Consider the following 18972-nt stretch of genomic DNA (forward strand, 5'->3'; position numbering starts at 1 on the left):
ATGCACTTATTATACATTTTGTATGGCCATAGAGAAAATGTGCTACTACAGAAAATGTGTCGCTCATTCAAAATCATTTACAAACCCATGTTGCTAAATTAATATTTATATCAGCTACCGTCAGTAACTTGCTCTGGCGAATGAGAGGCATCAATTGTAAAGCGCTTTGGATAAAAGCGCTATATAAATGCAGTCCATTTATTATTACCATTTAACTGGCGGGCATGCTGGCTAACCCTTTGTTGCTGTCTTCATCTACATGACACACACAAAAATGCATTCAGGGTGTATTCCGCATTACAACTTCTGATTGACAGAGGTATGAGCCAATGAGAGGGAGTCTTCGTTTATTGAACAACACCCCTTGTCCTATAATAAAACGCGAGGGGCAAGTCTGAGGAAATGGGCGTTTTGTGTTGTCACTTCGTTTCATAACTCCGGTAGAACAATGCACCGTCAACTGTCTTTCAGCTGAGCTGGTGTTCTAAATTACGTTCTCTCTCACTGATGAATTGCTGAAAGGTAAGATGAAATATTCATTTTTATGTAAAGCTTGCATTCGCAAACGTGAGCCGGAATCGTGTAGGTTTAGCAACTAGCTTGCACACTCACTGTGCCTTGCTACCTACCTAACTTGGAGTAACATAACGTGAAGTTATTGTAATATTACTTGAATTTTTGCCCAGCAAGCATTTTTGCATTGTGCAAACGAGCTAGTATAGAATTACACAACTCGTGATAGACCTGGCTATTTAGCAAGTGACATGACAACTTGCAGTGTGGCTCAACAAGCACTATTCAATGCTCACGTGAAGTTATGTTTGCATCCAGAGGGTAACCCTGGTAAACAGCCAGCTGGATTGACTTAACATATTTGTCCACTCATGTAAGCAGCAGACAATGACCTAAATCTATTTTCAACATTATACTGCTGATTGGCGACCATTCATATCGCGACAAGCATCTGAAAAAGTGATTGAATTAAAGTAGTAGTTTTAATGTGTCTTTAAATAGGTTTTATTGGATTTTTTGGTAGTAAAATCTAGTGCTCATTGTTTACCTACAAACTGGATATTAACTAGCACCATATCAAGCTTGGTCTTGAAAACAACCAGAGCTTCTTCCTCTACTATATGACCTAGCAATGCATTGTGAAAATGTATAATTAGAGGGTTCTAAAAATAAGTAGGCTATGACACACTTTAATTGTCATTTAGGTGAGAATGAATGTGGATAAATGTTTAAGTGCAAATCCTTTTGGATACATTGGGCATACAGAGTGAACACTTAAAACACTATAGCTGGCTCTGTCTTTAAGTGTAATAATTCCCCAATACTGTACCTCTATTAAGGTAGAAGGCCTAGCGTTCTTTGAAAATGTAAACTTGCAGTGAAAACTAATAGGGCAGTGCTTAAGACTGCAATACTGAAAATTATCAAAATGTGGCATAAGAAAACCATTCCAAAATAAGTTTCAACAGAAGTTTTTTAGAAGAAGAACTTTTTACTGAAATGTTCAAGGTGGTTCAGATGAACATATTTGTAGGTTGTCTGCCCAATAAAACCTTTTGGCAACATTGATATTTTAATGTTAAAAGGCTGTGAGTCTGTGACTCTGCCCACCCCCCAAAGAAAATAAAAAACACTTCAGTCGTCGAAGTCCTTAAATGTAGCCTACTTAGCGTGTTATGTTTTATGGAGGAGCACTTCAGTCATGGCTGGTAGGACAGTGAGTTCATAACTCCCATTCATCCATCCATTTTCGAACCCTCTTATGCCTGGTTAGGGTTATGGGGGGGTTGCTGGAGACTACAACCTCCCTTAGTGGGAAGAAACACTCAAATGGAGGCAAATAAAAAAACCCCCCAAAGAAATCTTGGGAGGAACCTGGCTATAGAGGGGGAACCCATCCCCTGCTGGCCATCCTGGTTTAATGGTTAAGATAAACTGAAGGGTACCAGAAATGTAATGAGGGATCTGTCAGAGCAAATGATAAAACGGATTGGGCAGGTTACATTGTGAGGTACTTAAACCAGCTGGTAATATAGGCAGTCCAAACAGAGAGATGTACAGTAATATGCAGGCCAGAGGGGCGTTGCGATGCATCCATGCCTAAAGGTTGTGTCACGACATGAGCCGGAACCAGGAGAGGAACAGGGCTCATCTTACCACGATCCGAGAGCATGCGACACCGTTGATTTGAATGCCTCAAAATGTTGGCAGCGCTGAATTGCCTTGTGTTACGCGTTCCTCCGTCGACTTCCAGGGGGTTTTCCCTAGCGACGCACGCTGCCAACGAGGAACGATGGGTCTGTACCTGGTGGAGCCCGTCGTGGCCGTCTACGCCTTCGCCGGCTTCCTGATGTACCCGCTGGTGCAGCAGTACGTGTACCGGCGGCTGTGGGAGGAGCTGACCAACAGCACCTACCCCGCGGAGGACCAGGGCTCCCGGTGCGGTAACCACAGCAACCACAGCAGCCCTCACGAGGTGAGCCGATTGGATGCGGTTATGGGCCACGCCCCCCCCCCCCACCCCCTTCGCCGCGTGATGCTTCACCGTTAACGAGACAGAGATGGGAGCCATTTTGTGGGGGTAAAAAACGACGATATACGGCACCGATTAAATCAGTAACAGCAAACCGGTTTAAGATAAAGAGGAAGACTGCAAGAGCCACTAACGTTGCACATGTGATAAATTAAATGATCTTATTATGCTTCCAGGAGCACTAATCCAAGTCAAGAGAGAAAGTACAGATGCAATTATCAGTAGTGGGGTGATTCATATTTACGTGTACTCTGTTTTTTTGAAAGTCTACCTCTCTCAGTTGTACAAACAGAAATAGCACAGAACAGACCCCCGGGGGTATATAAAAATCAGGTCTGGCACATGTGGCAACAGTACCGTCTGTGGGTTTTGCGTTTGTGTGCCACAGTGTGCTATTGTGCCAAAAACAAATCGGTTGGTGTCCCTGGTCTGTTTTCAGGTTGCAGTGATGCGTGGCGTTACTTCTTCCTTTCTTCTTCTCTACTTCCTCTTCTTATGAAACCTGTTTTTCCCCCTCTCCGGGAGGCACGTGACTTCACATGAATCCCTTTGTCATGCTCTCCCCCCCCCCCTTGTCGGTTCTTTCCGCAGGACGTCCAGCGAGCGGCCTCCCTCTTCTCGCTCTACAGCGAGCTGTTCTCCATGATCCCCAGCCTCGTGGTCACCCTGGTCCTGGTGGCCTACAGCGACCACCGGGGGCGCAAGATCACCATCGTCCTCCCTCTGGTGGGCACGCTGGTGTACGGCGTCTCCTTCCTGGCCATCTCCTTCTTCCGGCTGAACCTGTACCTGCTGATCGTCTCCAACTTCGTCAGCTCCCTCTTCGGGGGGCTGGCCACCTTCCTGGGCGGGTGCTTCGCCTACATCGCAGACCTGTGCGCGGACGGGAAGAGGCGGACCCTGCGGATGGCCGGGGTGGACATGGTGATCGGCCTGCTCTCGGGCGTGTCCTCCCTGTGCTCCGGCTACTTCCTGCGGGCGGCGGGCTTCAACTGGCCCTTCCTCACCTCCGTCCTCATCCTCTCCGCCAACCTGCTGTACGTGGTCCTGGTCCTGGAGGAGACGGTGGTGGCCCCCCCGGACCCCCCGCCGGGCCCCGAGGGCGGCCCCTCCCCCCCCCGCCGCTGGCCCGTGCTGAGGACGGCGCGCAGCGTGTACGGGCTCTTCGCCACGGACGGGCGGCGGCGGAACGCCCCGCTCGTGCTCCTCCTCTTCACCATCGCCTCCTACGTCTTCGCCAACATGGGCGGCCTCTCCTCGGTGACGCTCTACGAGCTGAAGGAGCCGCTCTGCTGGAACGAGATCCTCATCGGCTACGGCTCGGCGCTGTCCACCGTCGTCTTCCTCAGCAGCTTCGTCGGGGTCACGCTGCTCTCCCGCTGCCTGCCCAACCCCGCCATCGTCTTCATCGGTCTGCTGTCCGTCATGGCGGGCCTGGTGATGATCGCTTTTGCCGAAACCACGCTGATGATGTTCCTCGGTAAGAGCTCGACCCTTCGGTCCTTGTGGTTACGTTTCAGGGGTCCAGGGGTCAGGGGTACGTTTCAGGGGTCCATGTGGAGTCTGGCTTTTAGACCAGGCGTATCAAACGCCAGATATCATATATATATCGATCGCTTCTTACTATAGAGGAACATTTTGGATTCGTAGCAAAATTTGTAATATTGCCAAATATTGAGCAGTTGCCTCTAGAATGGAAATCGTATCCTATCGTGGTGAAGCCTGAGGTTTGCACCCCTAGTATCTAAAGGTCTGATGTATTTGACCTAGTTGGACAGCTGTTTGTAAAGCAATTGGAAAGCTGCTTTTGAGCTTTTGATCGCTTTAAAAAAAAAAAAAAAAAAAAACTAAAAGTCAGCCCTCTACATGACTCATAGATTGTGTAAGATGCAGAAACGTAAACATTTATATAGTCTTCGCGTTAGGGCGTCTGTCACACATTCAGACACTGGGTAAGACCTCAGAATATAAACGTTTGTACAGCCCCTGCATGAGGCCGTCTGTGGCGTAAATAAGAGGACAGTGACTTTGCAACCTCTCCTGTCAATCTGCCTGCGAGATCTCTGCGGCCGGATGAACTTGCCTTAATGATTAACCGCTAAAACTAATGGGCAACGTTCAGTTTTCACTATACAGCGTTAGGGCTTGGAAAAGTAAACCCGCGTGTTTAATTTGACCGCGGTGCATGTGCCGCTGTACGCCACAGAGCCGCCAACGCGTTGCCTGGCACGCGTCTCCTCCTCCTTATCGCCAGTCTTTATTTCATCATAACTTTACTGTCTGCGGTTTGATAAGGCGGAACCACGTTTAGATTACCGGACACTTTAACGGGTTTGCTGGCATAAAAAAAAACAACCTATAAACTGTTTTATTGATCATTTGGCACCAAGGGCCCTGGAAAGGAATCGGATACCGTCGTGTCTGTCAACATGAGTAGTTGCCTTGTAAAATTCATACATCAGGTTTTATAGCCAAAAATATAGGCTCTGTATTACAGAGTGACGTGGGTAATTCTGGTGTATTTGTAAAGTGTTTAAGCAGAAGTTTCGGTTAAGCCGAAGAATGGTGAAAGCAGAAGTTACGGGGTTTTTCTGGTGAAAAACTTCCTGTTTTGTCATGTTTGTTTTCCCTCTAACAGTCAGGATACCCATGCTCCTGGCCATCATGCCTGCCCCTGTGCTCCGGTCTATGATGTCAGAGATCGTCTCCAAGTCTGAGCAGGGTAGGCAGAGCGATGGCTTCCAGTGACCTATGACCTATGACCTGTGTTTGCAGTGACGTTCAGTACCATGTTTGTATTGTTATCATTGTTATTTGTATGGCACCATTGATCTCATGATCTCAAAGCTCTTTAGAGGAAATTGGGTAAGCTCACCTCAGCCTCCATAAACAGCTCCATGTTTTCCGTGGTGTTATCGTCACTTCCTGACAACCCTTGTCCTCCTTTAATAAAATGTATTTATAGACCGCCTTTCCTCTAATGAACTCAAAGCATTTTGAAGTGAAGGGGGAAACGGGAGCATAGCGGGTTTATTGGGCATGCTCACTCATCAAGCTACAGCTTTCAGTGATGCCCAAAGCATTTAAAGTGTACTTCCCTGGACCCTACGCAGTGATTGAAGTGTACTTCCATGGACCCTACTCAGTGTTTGAAGTGCACTACCCTGTGCCCTACACGGTGATTGAAGTGTACTTCCGTGTACCCTACAGATTGTTTGACGTGCACTTCCCTATACCCCTTGCAGAGTGTTTGAATAATGTGTAATTCCCTGCCCTGCCCCCAGGGGCGCTGTTTGCCTGTGTGGCGTTCCTGGAGAACCTGAGCAGCAACGTGGCCATCGCCGTGTTCAGCAGCCTGTACGCCGCCACCGTGGTCTGGTTCCCCGGGTTCACCTTCCTGCTGGCTGCCGGACTGTGCCTGGTGCCGATGGGCCTGCTGTGGTACAGAGACCCCTTCATTAACCATTCATACACACACACACACATTCACACACGCACACACAAACACACAATACACACACACGCAGGCACATCCACACACACACGCATACACACACACACACACACACTGAGTCACTCGCTCACCCACCCACACACACACGCGCACACATTCAGCATCAACACAGTACCCATGGTGACAGAGCAGTGGCATGTCAGTTCACAGCAGGGCTGTGGTTCTGTTTCAGTTCTGTCAGGTCAACCAAAATGAATTTACAGGTGTGGCAGTGTTGCGTAACGTTTAGGCAACTGTAACTCTCAGGTTGTGGGTTTGATTCCCTGTTGGGTCGCTACCATTGCACCCTTGAGCAAGGTACCTAATCTGAATTGACGTTTAAATTAGTTGTATGTAAAAAGAAAGCGAGCTGTGATGTAAATTTTCTCTGGATAATAACTGTATGCAAAATAACTTGCATGTAATCAACTGGAAAAAAATGGCCATAATCCCCTGTAATGTCCTTGGAGTGGACCCAGCCCTGCTCACGTAGCTATGACACAGGTATCCAAACCTGGGAATGTTTTAAGCCCTTCATTACTATCCGCAGGTCTAATACGCTGTTCGCTCTTTCTCAGAGAATAGTGAGGAAAAACCGGAAAGGTTGTGATTAAGCGCTCGAGTGGCCTCTTTCCGCAAACCCGCCTCCGTTACTCTTCAGCGAAGAGCAAAAAAACACTTAAAACGGAGGCTCTCGAAACTGCGCCGCTGTAGGGTCCTCAGGGAATTTTAAACAAAGGCAGAAGTACGTGCCGACCTCTGAACCGTGAAATGTTGAACGGCTTTTTAAATACCTAAGGTGCAGACAGAGGAGCAGCATTACTGTATCAGACACTGCTTAACACTTCTCAGTCTCTTCTCGACTCCGCCCCGATTCGTTTGGGGAGCTTCTTGCGCCGAGCGTCCCACGCGAACGTTTCGCTTGCCGGGGTGGAAGTCGCGCGACGCTGCAGTGCCGGGCGTCGTTGGGCCCCGGGCGTGAGATTTTCGGCTGGAATGTGTGATCGATGAGCGAGGGCGCGGCTTTCAGTCAGGGCTTCGACGTGCGCCAGGGCGTCCGATCGGGGCCGGGGGACGGGCGCGGGTTTTTAAATCGGTTGATGGCTCTTCTCTTTAAATCGAGAAAAGCAGCACCTCTGCTCCGCCTGAGAGAAGCTGGGAGAGGCCACGCATCTCAGATTCCTCCGGTGCTGACAGAGCCGACGGAGGGCACTGTGCACGGTGATTGTTTTTTTTTTAAACTAACGCTGAGTCACCGCATCCTTATCTCTCTCCCTCAGCGCGGCGGTGTTCATCAGTCCCGACGAAGCCAAGGAGGCGGAGCCCATCTTATCATCGCCGGAGGAAAGTTAACCCCCGGGGACGACGGCGAACCTCGCGACCGACCCGAAAAAGGGAAATGGAGAAGCGCGACTCAAGTTTTCTGCTCCTGCGTACGAACCTGGAACCACATGTGCTTTCACGCGGCATAGTTTTTAACAGGTGCTGAACCGCTGAGTTATTTTGGTGTGCAGTTATTCCACCAACTGACGGTGGAGAGAAATGGCCGCCGTGTGTCTTTAGCAGTGTTCACTTTTGTTTTGGGTCGTTTTCTTGTTCAGGTTTTAGTCTCAGGAGACAGTTTTTCCGTGTAAACGTGTTAGGGCTCTACAGTGTTCCCATTCTAGGAACATTTTACTCCTGAAAACTGACATGCGCTGACTACTTATTCTGTGCATTAGTGTGCTTCAAATCTTTCCACATTAGGAGCACAGGTGATCCTCGGGGGAAAAAAAAAAAAAAGTTACCGTAGAGCCCTGCATGTCATTATCTGGACTCTGTTGTGCAAAGTCTATATGTACAGACAAACTACATGAGCCGTGGAGCCACGTGACACTCAGCTGCAGTTAGTGTTTAACAGGCCCGATGGTTCTCTTTTCATTGCAACATTCTCATGCACCCAGATGGGCGGCTTCCCCCTGTGTTCGGTAGGGCTTTTATGGCCATTTGTAAAAAGTATTACATAGGTTTGTACAGGACACATTGAAAGATAGCGGGATTTCAACTGCGCATAACTTAGAAGTTGGTTTAAGTTTGTGAAAGTACTTCTGTGGCACGTTGAGAAAAATGTTGCAAGATGAGACTTCTTTGCGGGACAGTGAGACGAGGTTTATTTGAAGGATTTATAAAAAGTACCATTTGGTATTGCGTGAATTTGAATGGGAATTTTAAAATGTATTGCTGTAGTGTGAATTTTAGTGGTAATTTTGAAATGTATTCCTGAAAGATCTGCATACAATATTTTTTTTTCAGTTAAGAGGCTAAAATGATCGAGCATTTTGGCCACTGCTGTCATCAGTGAAATGATATTAGGAGTAAATTTCTTAGAGTACTAGCTCAAAAGTATTTTCACAAGTGGTCATGCTACAGTTAGGATATTTACAGGCGATTCAAAAAGCAATTTAGGAATGGCTCCTACAACCCATTTCTGTTTAAAATGGGACTGTGAAAGAAGTGGTATCTCTGGTCAGTCATACTGAGGCTTGTATCCAAAATATGAACATAAGAGTCAAATAGATCTTATTACCTCATAATTAGGTCATCGTATGACTGTTTATTGTTACCCCTGTAGTTCATTGGGACACTTTGTTTTAATTTGTTTCACATTTTATTTTTAAACAACAGCCTTTGACTTGATTACACAGTAGCATGAACAAATTTTTTTTTTTTTTACCTATTACCTCAAATATTTCAGTTCTGTTTTTGAAAACTTTAGGTGTGGTTTCTAACCCTGGGTCTCTTTTGTATCAGTTCTGTTTTTGAAAAGACTGAAAATCTGAGACTGCTGATTGGCTCGGCCTGACTGGGGGTGGCATCCTGACCGCGCCAGTGCCAGCTGTGCCCGCTTAGCCCAGCAGGGCGATGCCAGCCTTTCCTGGCGTTAGAAAGGGTTCAGCGGGCAGCAGTCCACCGGGTTGCATTACGGCAAAAGTCGATTCTGGTTCTACTTCTTCCCGCGCGGGCGCTGCAGTATTTTTCTGCACCCCATGCGGTCCCCACTGCCGCAGCCTAAAGGCACTACACCCATTCAAATGAGTGGGAAGGACGGCCGTTTCTCCCGCTTTGCCTGATCTGGTCTGAATGCAGCCTGAGCTACGCCTGAAGCGCCTTCACCCAGCTTACGCAAAGTGTTCTCGCAACGTTACTGGAATGTTCTGGGAATGTTATAGCGTTGCAATACCGGGGGGGGGAGGGGCAACATTGTGAGAATGGGTTCCTGGCGAGCTGCCATGGTTTGGGACGCCCCAGAGTAGAGCACACGCCCCTCTGCACTGTCCCAAATCGACAGAGGGGGGGTCCCAGCGTTGTGCGCTGATATGGACTGGGCATTGTCATCCAAATTCGGGAGAAAGAAAGGGCAAAGACATTCCACTCTATTAATGAGCTGTGATTAATAGCATTTTTCTCAGGGTCAGGTAATACTGGTACATAGTTACATTTTTTAAAAAGGGACAAGAAAGTATGAATGTTGTAGACAAACATTTGTCTACGACTTTCCAGGTCATGGTTCATACAGTAGTTTCTGAAAGCTGCAACCTTTGAACAACACACAAAGCACGGGACTGGTTTCAGTATGTGACATTATGAACTACCTACATTTATATTTCTAATTATCTGTGACATTTTATGAGTAAACTGCTGCTGCAGAACACAAGATAATGCATTTGCTTATTTTGTGTAAATAAGCTAAATTGAATTGCGTAAAATTTTGAGCAACGCTGTTTTCCGCGTAATTGCAATAACTCATTTTGTGCACATTTGGAAAAAGGGGTGTTTTGGTCCACGATGACATAAAGTGACATATAATAAGAGTACCTCTGTCTTATGTTTTTTTTTTTTTTTTTTTCTTTCATGCACACTATACAGCACACAGAGCACTTTCTAGAGCTGTAGGTCAACTGTCATGAATCTTAATAATATGAATCTCTGGCTCCCCATAGGCAGTTAGAAACTTTTTAAATAATGGAGCCTCCACTGCCCACTGGCAGTTGGTCTCTTGGGTTCTGTAATCAGCTGTTAATTAGATTTCACCAGCATTTATTTGGCATTGGCTGATAGGAAGCAGTGGATTGCACGGTGTATCAAGTGCTTTTAGTCACTTTTTGACAGATGGTACTGTCATACTAATTATAAGGGAAAAACCAGCAAGTCAGTTCAGTTATTAATTTGTGCCAATGAATGGACTTTTCTTAAATAATTAATCAATGAGCTGATTGAATTTGTGGATTGGAATTTCTAACTGGAAATAAAATAATTTTTTCGCAAAAAGCATTGTTGTTTTTGTCTATAAAGGAATAACTAGACGTCTGTCATTTTGTGTATGCATGAATTATACATACAGTAAGCACCATTAAACAAAAGTGGCAAGATCCCATTTTGACTTGATTTTGCATGTCTTTCCAACAGGCGCACGCTAGATGTCAGTGTTGTTAAAGAAAGCATCCAATTCACAACCCGGCTGAAGTTCAAGGATGTTTAAAGCAAAGCCAGTTCATCGAAAGCACCTTGAAATTATGTTTTTGCATATGGTTCGGTGATGAATTAAGTCCAGGCAAAATATAATTGTTTTATACATTAAACTTAGTCAAATGTGCACATAAGGCTTGAACACGTAAAGGTGTTGGGCAGAGCAAGGGAAGGCAGGAGAAACGATCGCGCTCGCATGCTATCAATGCTTTTGAAACAAATTAACATGAACTTAAAGCATCATCCCGGGTTGAATTTTCCTCCGGTCAGATAAGACGTCCGAATCGCCGCACGGAATAGCTTCATCCCTCATCGCGATCTGTGTCGGGACTCGCCCCCGGCTCCGAGCCCGCCGCTATCTCCGCGAGATAACGGGGGTCACCGACGGACCGAGCGACCCCCTCGCCCTTCCCCACACGCGGGAGAATGGATGTGGTTCCCTTTCTTTTGATCTCACCCCCCCCCCCCCTCGTAGCTGCTCGCGATGGTAACTCCCCGGATTCCTCGCGCTCCTCACGGGTGATGGGAAACCGGAGTTACAAAGGGGAAATAAAGGACACGCGCAAGAGCGCGATTCCCCCCCCTCCCCCTCCCCCCCCCCCCGGCACCCAAAGCCCCAACACACGGAAAGAATTAGCGGCGTCGCCCGTTCTTCGCCGCGCGGCCCTGCCAAACCCCCGCGCTGCTGAGGGTCCTTATCTAAGAGTCTGCTCCTCTAACCGCACATAGGCTGTGTGCTTGTGCTGCACGTGAAACAAACTGCCCCTGGGGGAAAAAAATGATCTAAATATCCTCCATCAAAAAAAACTGGGGTGGGGCTTCAACTGACGCTCTCTATACACCCCCTCCCCAATTAGGAAAGATGAGAAACACGTGGGTTTGCTCTGAAGACTGATCCACTGCAGACAAAGCTCTTTATTGGTGTAGGGGTGAGGCTTGCCATCTCTTCTGCAAACCAGTATCTTTAAAAAAAAAAAAAAAAAAAAACTTAAATTCTAGTATCTTATCTTCTCAAGCTTTCCTTATCTCCTTTCCACTGACGTCTGCAAAAAGGTGTGTTTAATAAAGTTTTGCTAATGGGCACGGGGGAGTCGTTTCTATAAACAGATTAGGATGGCAGTGAATGCGATAGCCGTCTGGCCAGAGGCACAGAGATGTTGATGCCAGACCAAAATAAAATAACAGAGCGGGGGGAAAAAAAAAATGTTTCTATTCATTGGAAGCAAATGTGAAACGCACACAAGAGTTAATTGGCAAACTCAGATAGGGCTGAATCACAGTCTTCGTTCAGTGCCAGCGGCTGTTCTTTATCTGAAAAAAAGAAAGAAAGATATTCCACAGCATCAGTCAGATATTCTGTGTGTGTGTGTGTGTGTGTGTGCGTGTGTGTGTGTGTGTGTGTGTTTGTGTGTGTGTACATGGGTGTGTACAGTTGTGTTTTAGTGCATGTTTACAAGGGCATTTGTGCATGTGAGCATATGCAAGCAAATATACATTAGCGTGTATGTGCATATGTACACGGGTGTGTGTGTGTGTGTGTGTATGTGTGCATATGTACATGACGTGTGTGTGTCTGCATGTACATGTGTGAGTGTATGTGTGCATGTGTACACAAGCATGTGTGTGTACGTGGTTGTTTACAAGTGAGTGTGTGTATGTGCGCATATGTACATTGACGTGTGTGTGTGTGTGAAGTGAGTGTGTGCATGTGCATATGTACATGGGCATGTATTTGTATACGTGTGAGTATGTGTGTGTGTGTTTGCATGCATATGTACATGGACGTGTGGGCGTGTGTGTGCGTGTGTGAGTGTGCGTGTGTGTGCGTGTGTGAGTGTGCGTGTGCGCGCGTATGTGAGTACACATCCATCCAGTACTCTGTAAACTCATTACCCTGCACAGCGCTGTGGTGAGCCGGGGCCCAGCCCTGCAGGGCACCCGCAGCGGTACGTCAGCAGAACACCCCAACACGGGCCGGCGGGCTATCACAGCGCTAACGCACGCGTGCAGGGAACCACTTGCAGACGCCAGATAACCTAGACAGCATGTCTTTGGCCTGTGTGTGGGGAAGAAACCGGAGAACGCACGAGGAAACCCACAGAGACGTAGGGGAGAACGTACACAGCCCTACACTTACAGGGCCAGGTTCAAACCCCACATGGAGCAGGCACCATAGTGTTCTACATAGTGCAAAATCAACGGTGACACATCAGGCACCATAGAGTTCTACACTGTGTAAAATCAACAGATACACAGCAAAGGATGAGAGCCCTGGGAGATCTTGGCAAAAGACCTTCTGGAGGGCCACAGGGACTGCAGGTTTAACTCCAGTCCTGTGGGGCCACAGTGCCTAAAGGTTTAACTCCAGTCCTGTGGGGCCACAGTGCCTAAAGGTTTAACTCCAGTCCCGCAGCTGCAGCCTCTTGCAGGTGTTTTGTGGTTTCCTTTCAATCATCAGCCAATTGTTTTGGACTTGGAAAACAGGAGTGTAGACTAGCCAATGAGACTTAAAGCAAACACTGAAGCCTGAAACACTCCCAAAAACCAGCAGACACTATGCTCTTCCAGAAGCTTTGAGATCCATTCTACCAAATGCTTCCTTGTACTCAAAAGGTTTAAATACGTTCTGTCATCTCCAGGAGCCCAGGGTGATCTAGTTATGGTTGATTCCATGTACGTCCATCACTTTGAGAGAATATCCTCGTTCTCTCTGTTTCCACGGAACCAGACTCTCCGAAACCCCACAGAGTGCTGTTTGAACTGGGGTTCATGACATTTCCCACTTCCAAAATTTCATTTCCTGAACCTCAAAACTCTGCCCTCAGCTGGGACCTCGCTCCCCTCACCCTTGCCGTTGGAGCTGCATGCTGTACCTCACGCAAGCTTTGCTTATTCAGACATCTGAGATCACACTCTAAGGAAAAAAAAACCATTAGAACATTAAACTTTTCCCTTCAGTGGCAACAGAGCAAGGGTCAGGATCGAACCGGGAAACATCCCGACAAACACGTTTTCGTGGCTGCGGTTATGAATTGTTGTTTCTGCTCCATTTTAATGCTAGGAAGTGCAGTGTTTGGATTTTATCTATAACCCCCCCGGTCCCTCGTATTTTCTCCAAGAGGGAATTTGTGCTCCTTACGCACCTGAAAATGTTTTACAGCCATTTCCTCCTGACCTCAACCAAAGGTGCTGATCCCAGGGCATTGTGGGAGAATTGTGTGGCCGTTGTTTGGGGTCAAGCATCCTTACAGGCTGCAGGATGCGTTGCAAAGAGAGGAAATCAAGGAGTTTAAGGGTTGGAGATGACGACGTCACAGTTATCCTCGCTGTCAGAAGACATCAACTGCAGCCTCCCGGACAGAAGTCAGATAAATGAACCTTGTGGATGTAAGTGGCCGGGCATTTCCTGATCAACCGCACACAGAACAACATGTTTCTGTCCAATGTTCTGGAATATTGTTGAAAGCATTGCCCCTGACAGCTAATTTGTTTTTCCACATTACCACCAGTAATGATAAAGCCAAAAAGCAAAAACTTCTATTTTAATCTTCTGTACCCATCTTACTGCTGTGCATGAACTGCAGGTCAATTATTGGGCAGTCTCAGTGACCCCATTTCTGATGGAAATATCTGAGCTGCTCTGTGAGGTGGAACCCCTCAAAGTTCTCTGTGCGTCCTCCCAAACACGAAGACCTGGGAGAATCGCTGGACGTTGTCAGTAAACAAGAGTGTTTCGGCTCGCAAAGCCCTTTCCTGAATCCCCTCACCAGCGTGTTCCTAAAATACCCCCAAATTCAAAGCAAAAAGCTTTTTGGGGTGCTGCGGGCATGCCAGTCCCTTCCCTCTCCAAAGAGGAGCCTCTCTGTATGTCCTTCCAAACTCGGAGACCAGGGAGAGCCACTGCACATTGTCAGGAAGCAAGTGTGACAAAGCCCTTTCCTCCTCATAAACACTGCATTTATTCCTGAATCCCCTCACCAAAGCTTTCCTAAAATACCTCCAAAAAAAAAACTTATTTTTGAGCGCTGCGGGCATCCCAGTGTTTTCCCTCTCCAAAGTCTTTCCTCTCCCTCTCCCTCTCTGTGTGTGATAGTGGAACCGGTCTCCGCAGCCGGGCGACAGGCAGTAGTCTCTGGTCGGTGTCGTGCTGCGCTGTACAAGCCCAGAATTTCCTCTGGAAATCACGGTCGACTTCAAGAGAGGGCGCTGAGAAAATTACTGTTTACATTTTCGACTCCTTCAGCCCGCCAATATGCACGATTTAACGTATGATTTAAAAAACGGTTTCAAGCGGTGAGATTTAAGGAGAGCAAAAACAGTCCCGTAATAAAGCGCACGAGGACGAGTCTTGCGTTATTAAATTTTTTCGTTACTCATTCAGGCCGCAACCCGAATCGACTTGGAACGACATTTGAAGGAAAAAATATTGAACGTAGCGCTTTAATATATATATCGTGTCCTTGCCTACTCACAACCCACTCATTAAAAAAAGAAGTGGTTATGCACTCAAAAAGCTTCAGAAGTTATCTTCGGCAAACCATATGACAGCGTGGGGTGGGGTGGGGTGGGGTGGAGGGGGGGGGGTGTCTCCGGGATCCTCTCCAAATTGTCGCTGCGCACGCGGCTGACGCCATTAGACTTCGCCACAAGGCTCCGTGAACACCCCCCCCCCACCCCGTCTTCCCCCCCGTCAATCATCAGTCCTAACGCACACGCTAACGCCGCCGCCCCCAGGGATCAAAGGGCGCGCGATCTTAACGGCTGCCAGCGGGGGGGAACATCTGGGTCCGCTCGGGCTGTTAGCTGTTAGCTGTTAGCGCCCGTCTCCCCCCGCGGTGACTTAGCGCGTGCCCCGGGCCACAGGCCGTATACGCACATGCACGCACGCGCGCGCATAAAACCCGCGTCACTTAACGGTACGGAAGTTCCCTCTCTCTCACCCTGGGGCAGCGCCGCGGTAAAACGGCGGGAAGCGGTTTTGCGGTCCCGTAAAAAAAAAAAAAAAAAAGTGGCGACCACCCGGGGGCCACGCCCTGGCTCCCGAAAACACCGCGGATCGAGCAGAGCGGCGCGCGCGGCCCGCTAGCCCCGCGCTAAAACGCAGGCCCTGAGCGCCAGCGGTAAAAATTCTTGGAAGAGAGTTTCCTCTGCGGGAATAAACGAGGGGAAAATGAGGAGCGGGACTGCTTCACCGCGATCGGGCAGCGTCTACGTCCAACGACTTTCCATGCGCCATTACCGCCACGAATTAAAAGCAGGCGATGAAATAATAATAACGGCTAAAAGCTATTATCCAATGCTGGATAGGACTCCCCCCCCCCCCTTTTTAACAGTGTAAAAACAAAGAATGCCAGTAACATATTATTCAATTTCTTTTTTGGGTAAGGACACGAGCTGAGCTCACCGACAATTCCAGTGGTGTAAATGGGCCTGAGCCGAAATGGCGGAAATGGAGTTGACCATTCCACACAGCTCACAAAAAAAAAAAAGAGAGAGCTGGTTCGTGCCATGCCAGCTAAATACCTCCGGGGAACATTAAGCAGGAAGTTTTTTTTTTTTTTGGGTGGGGGTTTCCTTCCCCCCCCCCCAGTCTTTGTGTGGAGGAATCAAAATATTCCACAAAACCCAAATTTGGTGTCTTGCTCATATAATGTCAGCTTTGTTTATACTCAGCTCACGCGTGTTACCAGCTGTGTGAATATTTTATCTGACACCCAGTGATTATTATTGTCCTGCCCCCCCCCCCCCCACCATCCCCCCGGGCATTCCACTGTGAAGTGCCTCGAACATTCCGCTGCTCCTGGGAATGCTGGGATTGGACGGGACTGGCAGGAAGTGTGTGGTGCTTCTCCATGCTCTGGTGCACGCTAAGCTACCGAACAGACCGCGCTAGCTCGCGCAGACTGACAGCAGGCAAAGTCAGCAAGGCGCAACTAGCGGCAAAGCCGTACCGACGCTAGCAAAAGTGTCTGGTCAGCGTCAGATTACGTTAGCCTCTTGTGATCTGGCGGGACTACAGGGCTCTGGTGGGGAACAGCACAGACTCCCTGCTCTTCCGAGAACCCGTTACTTAATGACCCAATCGTTCCGCCATTCTTTCTCCAATTTTCTGCGCCCCTAAGAAAGGACGGCTTCTTTCCCCTGTCTGGGATCCATCTTCCCTTCCTCTCACGGACGTCTCTTTGAATCAGTCTCCCGTTGGCCCAGGGGCATGATGGGACACTCAGTCAGCCCAGTGTTAGTCATCGTGTCATGCTGAGAAAAAGGTCCACAGGGAACTGACGGGGCTTTTAATAAAATTTCAAGGATAGACTCGTGTACCGTTCTTTACACATTAGATCTCACCACCCTAATATCCCCTCTGGCACCAGCTCCCCTGGTCTGACACCACTTCCCAAAATGCATTTATTTATTCATTACCTCCGTTATGGAGGTTTGCAATCATGTCCTTCCGTCCGTCCGTTTGTCCATTCATCCCTGACATATCTAGAAAAGTAATGGTTGGGCGGCTATGACATTTGCCGTTGCTATTAATTTTGGTGACCCCATGACCTCACCTCTAGCGCCACCTAAAGGCTAAACATATCTCAGAAAGTAATGACTGAAGGGAAAGACATTAATGCGAGAGGAGATTGTTGTGCCTTGGTGGAGGAGCGCATTCTCTTCAGTTTATTAATTTATGCATTTTCCCTCCGTAGTTGTTTTGCTGTAGAGTCCGTATGCACTGCTCTTATAGTGCCAGCAGGCTCTGTGCAGTGGGGCCTACTTCCTGTAAGATATTAATATAGAGACCGCTCCGCTGGAAATCGTTGAGCTGTTTCTGCGCCGTTCGCTCACCCTCGAAATCTACGTCTGCCGTCCTGGAGAGTTTGCCCAGACTGCGGTTTTCATCGCTGGACGCTGGAGTGGAGAAGCACTGCGATAAGAAAGAAAGATTAACAAGCTTTTAAAAGATGATTTAAGCCGCAGGTTTGCTGTTAGGAGGTTGTGCTACATTGATGAATCAATGTGACCTTGGTCTGATATTTAAAAAAAAACTTTATAGCGTGCTGCTTTGATTATGAGGCCATGTCTTTATCTTTCTTCAAAACATAGGCCGAGACTGTTTTACACATAAACATTCTTTGCTTTCAACTTTTAAGGTATTTTTATTTGGCATAAAATGCTTGGCCATTGCTTTTATTTTTTGTCTTGTTTTGGTCACTGAGCCCTTACTCACGATGCAAATATTCAAGAACATTAAAAAAAAAAATCTGCAAACAAATCTGAATGCATGACAAACAGCACAAATCAAAAACACAACCAACAAAGAAAAAAAAAACAACCTGCTGCCAACTTACATGCACACAAACAGCAAAGCCTACGACAGTACACAATGTAAAATTAATCTGCGCTTAAAATAGCTGTCCCAGTTATAATTCAATAATGACAATAGAGATCACTCTCCATTCATGTTTCAACCACACGGAACTAACACCATACAGTCATTCTGATCTTGAATAGTAGCATGTGGCTCCAGTCTGTCTTTGCGTACAGTTTTATGTGGTTTTCATTCTCGTGAGTTGTACTGTGTCAGCGAGACGTTTTGACCCTACGCACTGAGGGTCACGTCTGAAGAAAGGCCTCATTCAACCTCACAGAACTATAATCCTGACCAGGGTGACACTCCGCAGTCAGATAAGTCAGCTCAAATTGCAGGGATGTACTCTGCTGCTAGGCTAACCACCAGTGACTGATCGCCACTTGTGCTGAGTCACAACCTTGGGGCTTCCAGCTGTAGGTGGTGATTCATGCCAACTAAACTTCCGACCAACAGGGCGATGCTGGGGAAATCCTGAACCAATCAGATCGCAGTAAACATCTCACAGACTGTAACCGACCCTTCCAGATGCTGTTTTATAGGGATAATGTAAAGGGATGAGATAAGCACAACGCTGATGCACCTCTGTCTTTCATTCACTTTATCAGCTTTAAGAATCCCCCAGATGGCAATCAGGATTTCTATAGGATACCTGTAAGAGTTAATGCAGCGATGCCTTTGTTCAATTCTGTGTCCCTGTCTTTCAGGAAAAAAAAACTGGTTAATTTTGGGGTCCGAGATTCCCTTTCCCGGCTCACTCCGAGGATTGGGTTTCTCCCTTTTTAGTGTGTATTTTAACAGTTCATTTTTGATGGGAGAGAGAGAGAGAGAGAGAAAGAGAAAGAGAGAGAGAATAACCCGCTACCCTTCTACCTCCATAGAAACGGGGCGCAGATGAGCTGAATCACAGTTTCCATGACCGCAGCGCTCCTCGGTGCGTTCGCCACGAGCACTCACATACCGTGCCGGGGGAACTACGCGCTCCCGCCTATTTTTAGAAAAGGGCCTTTCACAAACTGCTGTTTTTATTGCGTGCAGCTGATTACAGCTATTTGAGCACAATAGAAG

General features: G+C 47.5%; 1 protein-coding gene across 1 annotated transcript; it reads left to right on the forward strand.

Annotated features, from left to right (window-relative positions):
• Positions 1-386: 386 nt before the first annotated feature.
• Positions 387-7803, forward strand: si:dkey-5g14.1 (lysosomal proton-coupled steroid conjugate and bile acid symporter SLC46A3). The gene is made up of 6 exons (XM_064352648.1): positions 387-522; positions 2267-2488; positions 3137-4025; positions 5184-5267; positions 5830-5986; positions 7319-7803. Exons 2-6 carry the CDS (start codon positions 2306-2308, stop codon positions 7389-7391), a joined length of 1386 nt encoding a protein of 461 aa, XP_064208718.1. The 5' UTR covers positions 387-522; positions 2267-2305; the 3' UTR covers positions 7392-7803.
• The last annotated feature ends 11169 nt before the right edge of the window (positions 7804-18972 follow it).

This window comes from Anguilla rostrata, chromosome 9 (genome assembly GCF_018555375.3).
Source record: "Anguilla rostrata isolate EN2019 chromosome 9, ASM1855537v3, whole genome shotgun sequence".
NCBI lineage: Eukaryota > Metazoa > Chordata > Actinopteri > Anguilliformes > Anguillidae > Anguilla > Anguilla rostrata.